This window comes from Callospermophilus lateralis, chromosome 16 (assembly GCF_048772815.1).
Source record: "Callospermophilus lateralis isolate mCalLat2 chromosome 16, mCalLat2.hap1, whole genome shotgun sequence".
NCBI lineage: Eukaryota > Metazoa > Chordata > Mammalia > Rodentia > Sciuridae > Callospermophilus > Callospermophilus lateralis.
The window spans coordinates 58869102-58886495 of record NC_135320.1 but is presented as its reverse complement, the minus strand read 5'-3'; the positions used below and the strand labels follow the sequence as shown (position 1 = coordinate 58886495).

At 34.8% G+C, this 17394-nt stretch overlaps 1 protein-coding gene across 2 annotated transcripts in view; it reads right to left on the bottom strand.

Annotated features, from left to right (window-relative positions):
* Positions 1-226: 226 nt before the first annotated feature.
* Fzd6 (frizzled class receptor 6) overlaps positions 227-17394 on the bottom strand; it is a 39305-nt gene continuing 22137 nt past the window's right edge. Inside the window, exons 3-7 of one of the 2 annotated variants that reach the window (XM_076836064.2) lie at positions 14135-14331; positions 5717-6731; positions 4118-4266; positions 2690-3118; positions 227-1690 (exon numbers count right to left, since the gene is read on the bottom strand). In XM_076836064.2, the coding sequence (XP_076692179.1) occupies positions 1522-1690; positions 2690-3118; positions 4118-4266; positions 5717-6731; positions 14135-14331 (1959 nt within the window). In that variant the 3' untranslated portion in view covers positions 227-1521. Of the gene's footprint in view, positions 1691-2689; positions 3119-4117; positions 4267-5568; positions 5624-5716; positions 6732-14134; positions 14332-17394 lie in introns of those variants that run through there. The other variant, XM_076836065.2, reaches the window with a different exon arrangement.

The following is a 17394-nucleotide window of genomic DNA, read 5'->3' as shown; positions in this document are numbered from 1 at the left end:
AAAAAGAAGCTTTTGGCTTGTTAGTCTTGGTGTCACTAATGTGATAAATATACTACTTCCTGGGCCAAGATTATAACACCTAATCACAGAATTCTCAATAATCTCTTATACAAAGAAGATTTTATTAATGAAAAGATCACATAAAACAAAGTTCTTGTATACAATGTTATCTGTTTACAAATGTGGAAAAGTTAATATTTACAACTTGTTCCATACAGTACATGATATTTGTTTTATACGCTTTAATAGTATGCTAAATAGATCAAAAGCATCAAAAAACTTTAAGAAATAATACTTAATGAGAAACAAAAATTTTAAAATTCTTTAATATTTTAAATTAGGTTGTACAAAATCATATTTTATCAGGACTTTTTTTTTCCCATTTGATTGGCACCAAAAATATTAACACATTTTGAATATTTAGTTACTTAGCTGCAGAAATGAATTCTACATAACATCTGAGAAAGACACTACAGTACACAGTTTTTGTAGGAAAAAAAAAAGAAGTTAAAGGAAAAGTATAAGCAAACCTAAATGGTCATAATGCAATGTTGGGTGGTCATAAACATTTAAAAAATGAAATAATTGCACTTGGCTTAATTTATAAAAGACTAAAATTTCATTTACTAATCCTTTAGGACATTTTATTTAAAAAATGCAAAGGATCAGGGAGCAGCATAACACAATCAACATCAGACACTCTTGAAGTAAGCACCTTATTTCAGTTGCATGATAGATATGTGAAATTTCTAAAATAATGAGACTTAATAAAATTCACACATGTAAGATGACAATGTAGAATAAGTGGATTTTAAAAGTTGAATGCCTATTATAAAATGTTTTGGTATGTCAACTTTTTTTTAACTATTTTTATCTTATAATACCATTTTTCAATTTTCTTAGAAATTCAGTGTAAAGCTACCAAAGTAGTTCAAAAATATCAGAATAATGTAATAAAATATTTAAATTGATTTTCCAGGATTTCCAAAAAGTTCAAATATATGTAACCCTATTTTCAACTTACCCTTATGTACAAGGGTAAGTTTTAAATATTTAAGCAAAGAAAAATCTTGATTTTCCATTAAAAAAAAGTGAAATAGCATAAAAAATCTTAAAAATACTTTCTAAAAGTAGAATCTTCATAAATAGAAAAGGAAGATTCCTCTAATTGCTCCTCCCACACAATTTAAAAAATATTACTAACCTGCACAATTCGGTTTTCAGGCATATTGCTGTCACTAATCTTTGTGGAAATGAATTGTATTATTCTTGAAATCAGTTTTTTCCCCCCCTTCCCAGTAGAACAGTAGACAATGAAGCTTTAAGTGCAAAAGAAGAATGTAACAGTGATTCCTTCCCCCCACCCCCAAGGCTGGAGATTGAACCCAGGGCCTCATAAATGCCAGTCAAGTCCTCTACCACTAAGCTACGCTCCCAGCCCAGCAGTGATTCTCCTAAGACAGTGCATTGGTCACCTCCAGTGTAACAGGTATTTGCTTCAAAGTAATAAGATAAATGTTTTCAAGTATCTGAATGACCGCCAGCACACTGCTCTTTTCTATCTTCAGAAGCTGAGTGAACAAGCAGAGATGTGGAAGCTTTAAGGCTGCTCGGCTCTGAAGAACTAGGCGCCTGTGAATTGTTGCTCTGCACTGGGGCAGTTTCAGTAATATCACTCCTTGGGCTTACCCTATTTAGAAGAAAAGGAGTGGACATACATACATATATCAGCACAAATATGATGTCAGGTGTCCTTATTACTAGTATTCATTTTTCATGAGTTTTAAACCCAACTAATGTAGATCTTAATCAGAGAATAAGCCATTAAAACTCTTAGTATACTCTAACACTTCAAAATACAAATAATTAAAAAAAATAGTTTCTGATAATCTTAGAAACTTCATATCAAGTGCTACCCATGCATAGATTGAGCATTTGTGTTTCATAGGAAGATAATGAGGCCAGATTACTGCCCATGGTTTGGTGTGGTGGATTTCCTACCAAGGACAAGACACCATGAAAGAGGCTGGGAACAAAAAGATGAGTAAGATTTTAGTTCTGCCTTTGAGGATTTTCAAATATAGTGGAGGATAAAAGTATATATCCAACTATAGTTCAGGTATACAAAAGCTATCATGAAAACACAGAGAAGGTGCATTTGGCCCAGTTTGAGGGGGCGGGGCAAGATAATCTTGAGACCTTAAAATTAGTTAGCTGTCAGCATTCTGGCTAACTTAGTGTTGACCTGTGTTTGGGTCTCTTATAATCATTTGGGAAATTTCATTAAATGTCGATACCATTCTCCCGACCAGAAAACAAAGATTTTAAAATCATCTTTAATCATGACACCTTTCAGACATAATTATAATGTAGTATTAATGAAAATTTAGTCTATGTTTCAGAGGAATGGTAAATGTTTACCTAAATATATAGCAATGCTTAACAACTGCCACAGGAAATGAACTTTATTTTCCTTCTTGAAAATATATATATGAAAACTCTTCTTCAAGTGAAGAATCAAACTAATAAATAGCACATTTATAGCCCGAACCCGAAATCCCTGTATTAAAGAGGAGACATGTCATATCATAAAATGCTAACTTGCCAGATAGGTTATGCTTTAATAAAAAAATGGATAATGAAGGTAATTAAAACTGTGATGACTATAGATAATAAAATTAAGTCTTACCTTCCTGCACTCCGAGAACCCTCAGACACACTGCTCTTATCCTTCACGCTGCCTGCCCGGCCTTTCCTGTTGGCTTGCTCCCCGGAGAGTTTGCAGGTAGAGGCTGCTGGGGAGGCAGGCTCACCACCGTCCTGCTCTCTTAATTTGGGGGTGCTTGCTCTGTCTGCTCTCCCCTCTCTCACTGATGTTTCTGGAGAGGTTTGGACTTCTGTCAAAGTTTCTTGTCCTAAGTAATCATGGTCAGTGATTGCTACTGCAGAAGTGCCATGATTTGTTGTAGCTCCTGTGCTGGTCCCCATGGATTTGGAAATGACTTTCAGCTTGTGTGAACTTGGTTTGTAATGCTTCTTTTTGTGTTTCACTTTAGAATTATGCTTTAAAAAAAATTCACATGACTCCTGTAGCACTCTTCGACTTTCACTGATCGGACTGTAGGAAAATTCAAGGAGAGAATTTACTCAGTAGATTTCAAGTGTTATAGTAGAAGTCATAAAGGAAATCATAAATCTTTTGCCAAAAATTCTCACTGTTTAAATTAGAAATTCTATATGATTTATGTTATTTATAAAATCTTGCAGTATAAATACCATGAAATAGTAGATTTTTATGGAGTGAAATCTCTTGTACACACTTACATGCTTTTATCAGCAGAAACAGAAAACTGGCAAGAAATCAAACAGACAAAAATCAAAGAATGAGCGCAAGGAAATTCAAACCAACATAAAATAAGGAACTCACTGAATTTGTATTTTTAAATACATCAAATATGAAAGTAAACCATAAGAAAAAAGACATGAATATAATTAATGGTCTTTGTTTAAATTTGTTTTCTTTCTAACATTAAAGTCGACAAGTTAACAGTGAAGTTATAGTGTGGGTGTATAAATATGGGATAGTCATATAATAATAGCACACACAAAAAATAAAGTCCAATTAGGCTGGGCATGGTGGTACATGCCTGTAATCCTGGTGACTCAGGAGGCTGAGGCAGGAGGATCATAAGTCTGAGGCTAGCCTCACCAACTTTGTGAGACCCTGTCTCAAAAGAAAAAATAAAAAGGGCTGTGGATGTAGTTCAGTGGTAAAGCACTTCTGGGTGCGCGTGCGCGCGCGCGCGCGCACACACACACACACACACACACAGCCCAGTTTAATGCAATTTTTCAGATTTTGAAAACTTGTTCATGCAAAGATTTATGGTTCTGAGATTTGTATCACAAAGAGTTCATTAATCAAATAAATGGGGAACAATTAAAATAACCCTACAGTATATTATATATAATGTTCATAAGGAACTAAAAGGAATTATAGATAAACATATATCATAGGATGTTCTGGAAGTTGAACTTTTACCATTTTAGGTAAAAGATCTTGATATTTTGATATATTTATTCTAAAACAATGGTAGTTAATTCAATAGGTTCTTACTCTCTCTTGCGATTTCGTTTAAAAAACCCAGCCCACTCTGTGCATGTTTTTTTGCTTCCAACCCAGAAGACAGCAGAGATACCAACAATTAATGTCATCAGATATTTTATCATGAATAAGGCCAATTCTGGTCGAGCTTCTGCTTTTGCCTACAAAAAAAAAAATGATATGTTTAAAATGCAGAAAAAATTCTATATTGTCAATGTAAAACTTAAATATAAATCTTTAGTGTGTTTTATTATAGAAGGTTTGAAATAACATACTATAATGAACAAAGTGCAGCACATTTCTACCTAAGTTCTGAATGAAGACTCTTTATATATCTGTACCTATATCTATATATCTCTATATCTTGGAAGGAAAAAATACTGAAATGTATTTAGGAATGATCTTCTAAATCCTGTCCCAATTTTTTGGCCCTACAGATACAGCAGTTCTCTTACAATTACCTCTAAATATTTATTCACCTTCCTTCACCATAATTTACCATGATTATAAAATATAAGTTATTATAACAATTTATATTTAGTCTTTTACACATTTATGTTTATGTTATAAAAACTTGGTTGGCTACAGTAAAGTAAATATTAGTGAAATGTGAAAATGAAGACATTTCACAAAAATTAAAATTATACTTTTGTTTCAAGCATAAACCTTCAAATTCTATTTTAAAATGTTGTACAAGAATAAAAATATTATACATTCTTCTGTATATCTTGCTTTTTTTGCAATTGCTAATATTTCTCAGAGACCATTCTACAAGTAACAGAGTTTTTTGTTTTTTTTTCCTTTTAAAGATGTTATATTATGTGGATGAACCATAAATTATTCAAAGATATTTAGGTTACTTAGAACCTACTGGCATTTGCAAATAATATTAAAGTGATTATCTTTATATGTGTAAGATAATTTTTAATTTGATATAATAGTTATTGCCATACATCAATATTCAAGAATAATGTATAAAATCTATTTTAAAATAAAATTAATATTAAAAATACTCAAAATGCTTTAAGAAATTTTATATATTCAGAAATTTGTTTCAATCTCAAAAACACCACCCTTAAACTAATCATAAGCATTAGAAACATGTGAAACAGATTTTTTTTTTAATTGTATTTTTTTTCAGTTAAGAAATGACAGAATGGACTAAGCAAAAATCAAATTGTTTAATAAGCATGTGCTATGCAAAAGTTATAAGATAAAATGATCAAATTAAATACCCTCAAATAGGAGTTCCCCTACTACTGAAGAAGTAAATAATTCAACAGAAGTTACTTCTCCTTTTCTCCCTCTGATGAGGCCTATAGGCCTGCACTTCTGATTCTGTTCTTCACTACTGTTAATCTGCCTTTGCAACCCAATTTAATTTTTAAAAGAATAATTAAAGGAAGTATTTTTACTGTCACAAATGAAGCTACAACTCAAGAAAGAACTCTTGGGACACTTACCCTAGTTTTAGCTGGGTGTCGTTCCTTATGTCTGTTGGATTTTGTCATCTGAAATCTAATTTTCAGTCCATGACTAAAGCAAGAACATTTCCAGGAACATTTTGTACATTAAAAATAAATATAACACAATCCAAGTGATAGCTCTTACCTGATAAGGACATGGGATGTGGTACTGACGACAGTGGTCAGAGACCCAAGTTATCTCCCAGGTAACCCTGTTCACTTGCTCATAGACATAACATCCCAGAAGTGTCACTAAGGGCACAAGATACAGGCCACTGAAGACTCCAATTCGAATCATAAATTTCTTTAGTTTCTCTTGGTTCCGCCCATCATGCTGTATAACTTGTCTCACATGGTTTAAGGAAATAATGCCAGCTAAAAGAAGAGACAGACCAACAAACACACAAAGGCACAACGGTGAAAGTACAAAGTAGCGAGAGGCATCCAGGTCATAAAGGCCAACAAAGCAAACTCCACTAATGTTATCTCCTTCAACTTTGTTCATGGCAAGAAGCATAACAGTCAGAAAACCTGGGATGCCCCATGCAACAGCATGAAACCACACTGCTTTCTGTTCAATGGCTTCACAACTCCATTTTCTTCCTGCAGCTAAGAACCAAGTAATGGTCAGAATCACCCACCACACAGTGCCAGCCATTGTGAAAAAATACAAAAACATAAATAAAATGGTACAAGCCTTATTTTGAGAGCCTAGAACAACAGTGTCACCGACTTCTAGCTTCTCGTCTGCCTTATTGCATGCTGTGCTATTGCCTAGCAAAAATCCAACAAAGTACATAAGAGATACAATGCTGTAACACACAGAGTAATATATAATTGGTCTCTCTGGGTATCTGAATCTTTTAACATCAATTAAAAAAGTAAGAAATGTAAACAGAGTTGCACAAAGACAAAATATTGAAACTATCCCAATAAAACTTTTTGCAAACTCTAGTTCATCATTTTTAAAATACATGTTGGGACATGGAGGTGCACACTGATCAATTCCCAGAAACTTATAGCCTTGCCCCACAGAAGTCTTAAGATGTCTTGGACACCAAATTCCAATGTCTCTTGGGATGTCTTCTGTTTTCTGAGGACCAAGAAACTCTGTGTGTGGATCAAGGGTTATAGGAACAGTCTCATCACAGTACTTCAATCTGTAAAGATAATAAAAAATTAAATATATGAAGTCAATATTTGTACTGATTTGCTATTGAATCTGTGTTTCCCAATTATAAATTATTACCTTATGCATTCATAATTGATGAGAAACCTAAATAGATTACAGGTTAGTGATGAGTAGAAAGTTTTGAAATTGATTAAGAATTTGTGGTTGTTCATGAGGCCTCAACATATGAATATATATTAAATACAAGGCAGGTTAAACATAAAAGTCTGGAAAACTGGAAAAACAATTAGTCAAATAATTTTAAAATAAATTCTGCTTTTCAATCCTTAGCAAAAAGAGTAAAATAGGTGGCATCACTATACCAGACCTTAAACTATACTACAGAGCAATAATAACAAAAACAGCATGGTATTGGCACCAAAATAGACTAGTAGACCAATGGTACAGAATAGAGGACACAGAGACTAACCCACATAATTACAGTTATCTTATATTATCAAAGGCGCTGAAAACATACATTGGAGAAAAGATAGCCTATTCAACAAATGGTGCTGGGAAAACTGGAAATCCATATGCAACAAGATGAAATTAAACCCCTATCTCTCACCATGCACAAAACTCAACTCAAAGTGGATCAAGGACCTAAGAATTAAACCAGAGACTCTCCATCTAATAGAAGAAAAAGTAGGCCCCAGTCTTCATCATGTGGAATTAGGCCCCAACTTCCTTAATAAATAAGACTCCCATAGTGCAAGAATTCAAACCAAGAATCAATAAATGGGATGGAATCACACTCAAAAGCTTCTCATCAAAAGAAACAATCAGTGAGGTGAACAGAGAGCCTACAGCTTGGGAGCAAATTTTTACCACTTGCACATCCAGATAGAGTACTAATCTCTAGGGCATATAAAGAACTCAAAAAGCTAATCTCTAAAAAAAACAAATAACCCAATCAATAAATGGGCCATGGAACTGAACAGACACTTCTCAGATGATGATATACAATCAATCAGCAACTATATGAAAAAATGTTCAACATCTCTAGAGATTAGAGAAATGCAAATCAAAACTACTCTGAGATTTCATCTCATTCCAGTCAGAATGGCAGCTATTATGAAGACAAACAATAGTAAGTGTTGGTGAGGATGTGGGGAAAAAGGTATACTCTTTTGCTGCTGGTGGGACTGCAAAGTGGTGCAGCCAGTATGGAAAGCAGTAAGGAGATTTCTTGGAAAACTGGGAATATAACCACCCTTTGACCTAGCTATCCCATTCCTTGGTTTATACCCAAAAGACTTAAAAACAACATACTACAAGGACACAGCCACATCGATGTTTATAGCAGCACAAATCATAATAGCTAAACTGTGGAACCAACCTAGATGTCCTTCAGTAGATAAATGGATAAAGAAAATGTAGTATATATACACAATGGAATATCACTCAGCAATGAAAAGAGAATAAAATCATGGCATTTGCAGGTAAATGGATGGCGTTGGAGAAGATAATGCTAAGTGAAGTTAGCCAATCCCCAAAAACCAAATGCTGAATGTTTTCTCTGATATAAGGAGGCTGACTCATAGTGGGGTGGGAGGGGGAGCATAGGAAAACTAGACAAACTGCAGAGAGGGCAAAGGGGAAGGAGGAGGAGGGAGAGGGCAAGGGATAAAAAAAGATAGAGTGAGATGGACATCACTACCCAAAGACATGTATGAAAAATATATGAATAATGTGAATATACTTTGTATACAAGTAGAGAGGTGAAAAAATGTGCTCTATATATGTAATATGAATTGTAATGCATTCTGCTGTCATATATTTTAGAATAAAAAATTAAAAAAAAATAAAAAAATAAATTCTGCTTTTAAGATTAAATATTTAAAAAAGAACTGATCTCAACTAGTAGTTTTCAGACAAAAAAGTTATGACTTGCCTACTTATAAAATATGAATGTCCTGGGGAAACTCGTGTGAGTGTGTGTGTGTGTGTGTGTGTGTGTGTGTGTGTGTTTTGATGGGGTGGAATCCAGGGCTAGGCAAGATCTCTACCACTGAGCTATATCTCCAGCCCCACTTCTGTTTCCTAATGCTAGCAAGCAAAGCAGATCAATCATGTGACTAAGGTGAGGATAACTAAAATGAATGAAATGAAATTCTTCCTTGGATTGACAGGGCAGAGTTCAACTTCTTAAACAAGGGCAAGAACACCAATAAGAATTAAGTTGAGAACCAGCTTACCTCATATCACTGTTTTATTTAGGTTTGGCTGTTTGCCTCCCTTGTTTATGGACAGACCTGAGTGATACACAGGGATATTTCTGTCTTGTATAGAACTTTATCACTGGGTCAAGTTTGTACACACCAGTATTATTTTGTATGTAGTTAAAAGTAGTGGAAGTTTTCAATGAGAAAGCATTTAAATACACCTTAGATAAAAATGGAGAATAAAAAATATATGCTCATAAGCCAAGCATGGTGGTGTACACTTATAATCCCAGTGACTCACTCAGGAGGCTGAGGCAGGAGGATCTCAAGTTTGAGGCAAGTCTCAGAAGCCTAGTGAGACCCTGTCTCAAAAGAAAAAATAAAAAGGGCTGGCATTGTAGCTCTGTAGTAGAGCACCCCAGGATATAATGTCAAATATGTGTGTGTGTGTGCATGTGTATGTTTATGTGTCTGTATGGGTGTAATGTCCATAAAATGAACATTCATGTATCTACCAGCTTTATTAAACTGTAGAATAATGTAAGTTTTGCTATCCTTTAAAATAAAGCACTACATAGGTCTTATTTCCTTCTCCTCCTTCTCAGAAATATTCATTACTAAAAATTTGATTTGTATTTTCCTCAAGCTTTTAAAAATACTATACTTTTTGCTAATAACTTCATACAGTATTGTTTCATAGGTTTTGAACTTCACATAAATGAGATGCTGAATATCACACTGCAATTCCCCTTTTAAAACTCAACACTACATTTTTTAGACTTATGCATGTTGACAGATTTAGGTCAGCTACATTCATTTTATCAACTGTATGGTAGTATTCTAGTGTGTAAGTATACCACAAACTTCTAATCATTCTTCTGTAATGCATTTTTAGACTTTTTTTATTTTACAAAGAGAAATGATTATATAATTGATATTTTGGCTGATGACTCCATGTTTGTACAAGAGTTTCCATAGAAGATTTCCTTGGGTGTAAAAATTGCACCTGCAACTTTACCATACATTATTCAATTGTTTTGGAAAATGATCATGCATCTACCAAAGTGTGTGAGTTCCACAAAAGTTCTGTAATTACTTCAGTCTAGAAATAAACTACCAAAAAGCTAGTCAGCTTCCTTCCCCCATTTATACATGAGATCTCACTATATCAACAGAATATTTAAAATTCCAAATCCCTAATATCTGGAGAATAGGAAACAAAAGCAATAAATAAAGACTAATGTGCAAAGGTCAGTGAATTGATAAGATTCATTCATGAGTTAATTGTGCTAAAAATCCTGTTTTTGTAATATGGACTCTTATTGCAAATGAGCAAGCCAAACAGTGTTTATTATGTTTATTCACTATCACAGAAATGCCCAGACTGAATATTTCTTTTAAGAAAAAAACATATATTCCTGAGATTTACTTCTTTTTATTTTTTGGTACTAGGGATTGAACTTGGGGGTACTTGACCAATGAGCCATATCCCCAGCCCTATTTTGTATTTTTACTTAGAGACAGGGTCTCAGTTGCTTAGCACCTCACTTTTGCTGAGGCTGGCTTTGAACTCACAATCCTCCTGCCTCAGCCTCCTGAGCAGCTGGGATTACAGGCATGTACCACTGCACCCAGCCTATTCCTCAGATTTTTACATCCAATAAAGACAATTCACTTTGCCAAAATATTATACTAACACCAATCTGAAGGCATAAGTAATGAAAAGTACTTTGACCTTAACACAATAGACTATTTCACATTATAAGACTGCCTGTTAACAAGTGCTTTAGCATCATTTTCAATTGAAATGCACTTATTAATTTAAGAATCTGGCATAGTACAGTGGGTGAGGAGTGATAAATCATACCAGTAAAGTGTTTTCATGAAGGCAAGGCAGGTATACATTCTGGGGGGAAAAGTTGGGCTATTATAATAAGAACAGGAAAAAGAGGGAAAGAAAAACAGTGTAATAGACAACAGTAAGACCCCAAGACTCTCAGGTGGTATGGTGAATATGCACTGCTGTGAGAAGAGAGAGAAGAGGAAAAGGAAGACACACAACAGGTCACAATGAGAGAGGTATCAATCTACTGGCAAGCTATCTAAGGATGGCGGAGCCAGAGGTGAAAAAGCCTCATTAGCCAAGAGACTCCTCACATACAAATGTGTGCCTGTGTCTGATAAGCTGAGGAACCTGCAAGTCTCAGACAAGTAATGTACCTTTTTATCTTTTCAAGGAAAAGTATCTCTGGTACCCAGAGCCTAACGAGTGCTATGACCACAGAGTTCTGCTATTTCTTAAAGAGTAGAAGCTTTCATTATGTTTTTGCCACAAAGCTGACTATGGTAAACCCTTCATTATGCTAGAAACCTTTAAGCAGGCTAGAATTAGGTTTTTTTTAAAATACTTTTTTAGTTGTCAATGGACCTTTATTTAATTAATTTATTTATATATGGTGCTGAGAAACAAACCCAGTGCCTCACACACACTAGGTGAGCACTCTACCACTGAGCCACAACTCCAGCCCCTAAAATTAGGGGTTTAATCAGAAATCTCCCTCTTTCTTCATGTCTTCAAAGTTAGATGCCACAAAAGCTTTAAAGTTCTATTTACAGAAATTAAGAAAATAAAATTTCTCTACTGTAGAACACACCAGAATTATTTTTATGTGTGGACCCAATTAACATTTTATAGAAGATGTTGTTTATGGGTTTGCTTTCTACAAGTAGGATATAGTTTAACTAAGGACTTATACAATTTTTAAAAATGGGGATTGTACTTCTCAATCCTAAGTATTAAGTATTCTCATATGTGAGATAAATTTGGTTTGGTTTAATTATAAGAAAAAAATATCAGTTTCTTAACAAAATCAAACTACAAAGATCCAAACTCCCAAAGAGTTGGTAATAACAGCATAGGCACCAGTGTAAATTTCTGTAAGTTATAACAACTCTCCTGTTTTGAAATTGAGTAGGCAATTCCATAAAAAGAAAGTGTTTTCTCCAATGGCCTTATCATTTTCAAATATAAATATAAATCATTTCATCTTTCAGTTTCTTCCACAAGTAGTAAGATCCATGACAACAGAAATTTTTAAATTTAAGAGTGCTGAATGACTCAATGGTTTCTTCACCTCTTTTTTTGCTGTCACCATTTTTTAGTTTGACCATCTATGTGGGAAACCCACTGACACTCTGGCTTCTTAGCTCCCCAACTTCTTCATCTTCAAAGTCTATCCATAATCTATGGATACCTGTAGTCACAAAGAATCCTCCACAGCCTACAGATGTACCCTATCTCCAAAAGTCAACTGAAGTATACTGCCCTTGGTCTATAGGCTCCTATCTTTGCAGCTCATTTATATTAAAAAATGTCCACTATGCCCTTAAAAAAACAAAAACAAACAAACAAACAAACAAAAAAAAAAACCCTTACTCACTCTCCTCAACCTTGTCTTCATACAGGTCTTCTTTCAATTCTTTGGTTCATTCCTTATCTATTTAGATTTTCCTGGATCATCATTTCAGTAACACCCTTCTAATTATCCTTCATTTTCTTACTGTTCCTTTGTCTTTGCACTGAACCCATCTGACAAAACCCCAACCACAGATAAATCCAGTTATCTACTTTACTGTACTTAGCCCCAAGCAACCTATGCTGCTGGAGAAGGTCTCAACAGGCCAGATGAGATCCACTACAAATTCACCTGACTTACTTGCAGTGTTACAAAGCTTCTCCCATCTACTCCCTCTGCTGTTCTCTATGCTTATCTCAAACTAATATCCTTTTTTCCCAGATCCTCCACAGAGGGCCCTGACTCTTATTACTTCACAATGGAAATAGAAACCAGCAGGTAGGATTCTTGCAACAATCCTTACTAAACATACAACTCCATCTACATCTGTAGCCATCTTTTTCTCTTGCGGTTACAATGGCAGCTACACCTATCCACAACCAACAATGTATCTGTGCTTGGGATCCTACCTCCTTCCCAGAAAACTTCTATACACACAATCTCTTCTACTTCGATATAGTTGCCTTTTCCTTGTTCCCAGCAGTTCTTACAGTAGTCAGTTCTTTCCCATTAAAATAAAACCTCCATGACCATTCTCTTCTGGCTCCCACACTCACTTCCTCTGCTTTATAGCCAAATTTCCTAAGAATATCCATGTGTTCTGTTTCACTTTTCACTCACCCTTTCATACACTGCAAACTTCCCTTGCCACACAGTTAATCTAGTGAAAAGATTTTTTTTTTTTTTTTTGGACTGGCAACACCTGACACTTCCTCTGCCTTGAATGCCTTTTTCTCTTCTGGACACACATTTCCCAGCTTCCCTGTTAATTCAGTTACAACCAAAACCAAATGACTGAAGTCTAGCCAGAAGCAAGGCATATGAAAAATGTACAATAATTCCAGGCAGAGGCAGTTAAGAAAAGGCGTGTTTCTATCTTCTCTCTCACCCATCTGAATGACTGTTAGCACTGCAGAATGGAGCAGCCTGGATTCCTGGAGATGAGCTGCCATGGGGAGCTGTCAGCAATCCTCATAGGACTATGACACAAGTGCCCTGCTTTACACAGAAGCTAACAGGCACCTATCACCCATTGTTAACTTAAAATACATGGAGACCTTCTCATTGCTCTCAGCATTAAAACATGGAAGATGGGCCCTGAATGGTCTGACTGCTGCTTCTCTCTCCTTCCTTATTTTGTACCAGTCTTTCTTATTCTCATCACTGTAGCCAATCTGATTTTATAATTCCCAAATATGCCAAGTTCCCTCCAGTCACAAGGTCTCTAAACAAGCTTCCTAATGTCCAAATGCTCTTCACTCCTCTCATTGTCCAATTACCTCAGTCTAACCTTCATCTTAACTGTCATCTCCTTTCCTATCCCCTAGTTTAGGTCAAAGGCACCACTATACATTCTCAAAAAACTAAGCACATCTTCTTTGTTCTATTATCACAGACTTAATTTTTCACTTATTGGCATAATTATTTGATTATTTTCTGTCCATTCCACCTTACTCTAAGTCTCCTGCAAGCAAGAACCAAGTCTGTTTATTGCTAACCACATGTATGCAATGTTTACCACCATTGTGCCTGGTGAATATTAAGAGTGCAATAAACACTTGTTGAATTAAATAATGAAAGCCTTTTATTAACACTGTAGAGAGCTAGTAACATTAAAGTAACATTAGCTGTTAGTGAAAAACATAATTTACCTGTCACATTCAAGTTCCTCAGGCCATCTGATTCCAAAAGTGTCAATTAATTTTTTACAATCAGAATATACTTTCTCACAAAATTTTCGACAAGGCGGAACCACATGAATTTGGTCTGTGCAGGTTGGTACAAAAGCTTTGCAAAGGAAAGTTTCAACATTTGGTGAACATTCCAGATTTGCAAGAGGAAGAAAATGCTAAAAAGAAAAATAGAAAAATAAGATTAGAAAACATTTCCATCACAAATAGTTCATTTACTGTTTAAAGCATATACTTTCTACTTACACTCCAAAAGAATTTTTAAATCTCCCCTCTCAATACAATTAAATTTTGAGAACATCAGTATGTTTAGTCTGTTAGATGTAGGATCCCTTCATACAAAATGGATGCTATTATTTTATTCAATTATACATTTTTTAAGAAGACATGGATTATTCCATTGAAACTGCTTGTCGAAGTCACCAATAAACTCCACATTGTCAAGTCCAAAGTTAAATTCTACTCAACAACTAACACAGTGGATTGTATTCTATTTCTGATGCACTTTGTTCATTTGTCTTCCAGGATATTAACTGTCTTGAATTTCTGACTATTTTAATAACTGGCTGTTTCTTTGTCTGATCCTTTCCCCTTGCTGATTCTAAATACTGAAATGCTTCAGCTATAAATGCTGAAATGCTCTCAAGGTATACTCACTCCTTAGGGGAAACTTGCTGGCCCCATTCTCTCCTGTGAAGTCTAGACTTGAGTGAACATCTGCTTTCTGAACAATTGCAGAACAGGCATTTCAAACCCAATATATCTAAGAAACAATGCAATCCATTGCAGACTTAAGCCACAATCACTCTCAGTCTACCCCACCTCAGTAAATGCTCAGACCAAGAATCTTGATTCATTCTTTACATCTCTCTTCTTTCATCCTATATCTAATCCATGAGCAAACCCTGCTGGCTCTCTCGTGAAAATATATTCTCAATCTATTTCTCACTATTCCCACCCAGTCTAAGCCACTGTATCTTTCACCTAGACTACTGAAAACCCTCCTAACAAGTCTTACTACTTCCCACTCCTGCTAATCTTATAGTCGATTTTCGTATCAATCCATATTCCCCAGTGTGATTCTTGAAAATTCAAGTTTGTCCTTATTCAAATATTTTGACAATATACATTCCAAAGTCTTTACCAAGTCCTATAAGGTCCCTAACTCTGACTATGTCTCCAATTTCATTTTTTATCCATTCTTTCTCTTATTCACTTCACTGACACAAAATAAGACTTTGCTTCTCATTTCATGTATATTTCTCCCTCAGAATTTTTGCATTTGCTGTGCCCTTCAATTCTTCCACCAGATAGTCACACGGTTTTTGTCCCCATTTGAGTCTGCTCAACTGTCATCTTAGAGAGGCATTTTCTACCCAACCTACCTAAAATTATCTAGTCATTCTCTATCCCATTGCTCTGGTTTGTACTTTTTTAAATCCCTTACCAACATTTAACATTGTATTACATAGTTTATGTCTTAATTTCTGCCTTTTCCACTGGGAATGTAAATTTCTATGAGGGAAGGGATTTGGTCTATTCTGTTCACTATTTTTGTTTGTTTGTGATGCTAGGAAGTAAACACAAGGCTTGATGCATGTTAGGCAAGCACTCTACCTACTTATTTCCCTAGCCCTCTGCTCACTGATAACTCTCTAGAGCCTATAACAGTGTCTGCTACATAAATATTTATTGAATAAATGAATGTTTTCCAGAACAATGAGTGAACGCAATGACATGGCATGTCAATAAAAAATTTCAGAGCATCAAAATAAGGAGAAGAATACAACTATTTCCAGGGGGAATAAAAAGGACATAGGGATGAAATAAGTTTTGAATATTTGGTAACATTACAGCTAAAAGGCAATGAAGAAATAACTCTAAAATTTTGAAGAAGAGTAACTTTCAACCTATACCCAGCCAAACATTTTGGGGAGGTTAAAATAGTGATATTTTTGACTCTGTAAAAAATTTTAAAAATTTTTATTTTCAAGTACCCCTTTTTTAGAAAGCAACCAGAGAATGTAGTATTCTTGAAACACACTGAAGAGATATATGAATAAACCAAGAAGGGAAATAATATGAGACTCAGGAATTACTTTATCTAGTTCTAAAGAATGGCAAGAGGAATTCTCAGTAGGACAGCCATGAATCTAGTCCAGAAAACAATCAGAGCATATTTGATAGGAGGACAGATGGCTGAAGGAAAAAGATCTCCAGGGGTTGGAAATGGGTACTGGAATTGAGAGATTATATGATATTTAGAGCCCCTGAAAAAATTGTCTCTAGATGATTGACAATTCTGTTAAGACATCTGGAAAATGTCAGCAGTAGGTACATAAAGCAAAGCAAATAGGGATAAATACAATTACTGCATTAACTTAGGGGGAGGAGGTATTAAAGAAATAAATGTAATGCAAGTATACTACTTAACTCAGTCACACACAATATTTGATATACTTAATGATATACTGACTACTGATTTAGTTAAAAACTGTCTTAGAAAATTGGGAAGAGAAATAAAAATGGTGGAAAAGAAAAGTGAATTTTCAACTACCACAACAGGAAAGAACAAAGAGCTACTGCTTGAAGTTCTAAATTGATGAATCAATAAATAGCAAAATAAACATATCAGTCTAAATATGGCTTACACACCAGAACAACTTCTAGAAGAGTTCAAAATGTCTGCCTCTAGGGAGCAGGACTGGGATGGGTATGGAGCAGGGTGTGCAAAGACTCTTCCTTTTCTATCAAAAAGCTTTTTAGTGTTGAGGGTTTTTTCCCCAGCTTTATTCAGATATAATTAGTTGACATATGATAAACTGAATATCATTGTATAAAGTGTACAACTGGATAAGTTTTGAAACCATTACCACAATCAAAGTAATAAATATAATTATCACTATCAATAGTTTCCTTCTACCCCTTTGTAATTATTCCCTTCTTCCACCTCCTGAACCTTCCTTTCTCTTTTTCCCTCCCCAGTAATTTCTCACCCTGGCAACCACTGATGTGCTTTCTGTTACTACAGAGTGGTATTTTCTATAATTTTACATATGTGGAATCACATAATATGTTTTCTTTTTGTTGTTGGCTTCTTTCACCCAGAATCATTATTTTGAGATTCATCCATGTTGTTTCATGTATTAGAAGTTTATTTATTTTATTGCTGAGTAGTATTCCATTTTATGGTTATATCATCACTTGTTTATGTATTTACC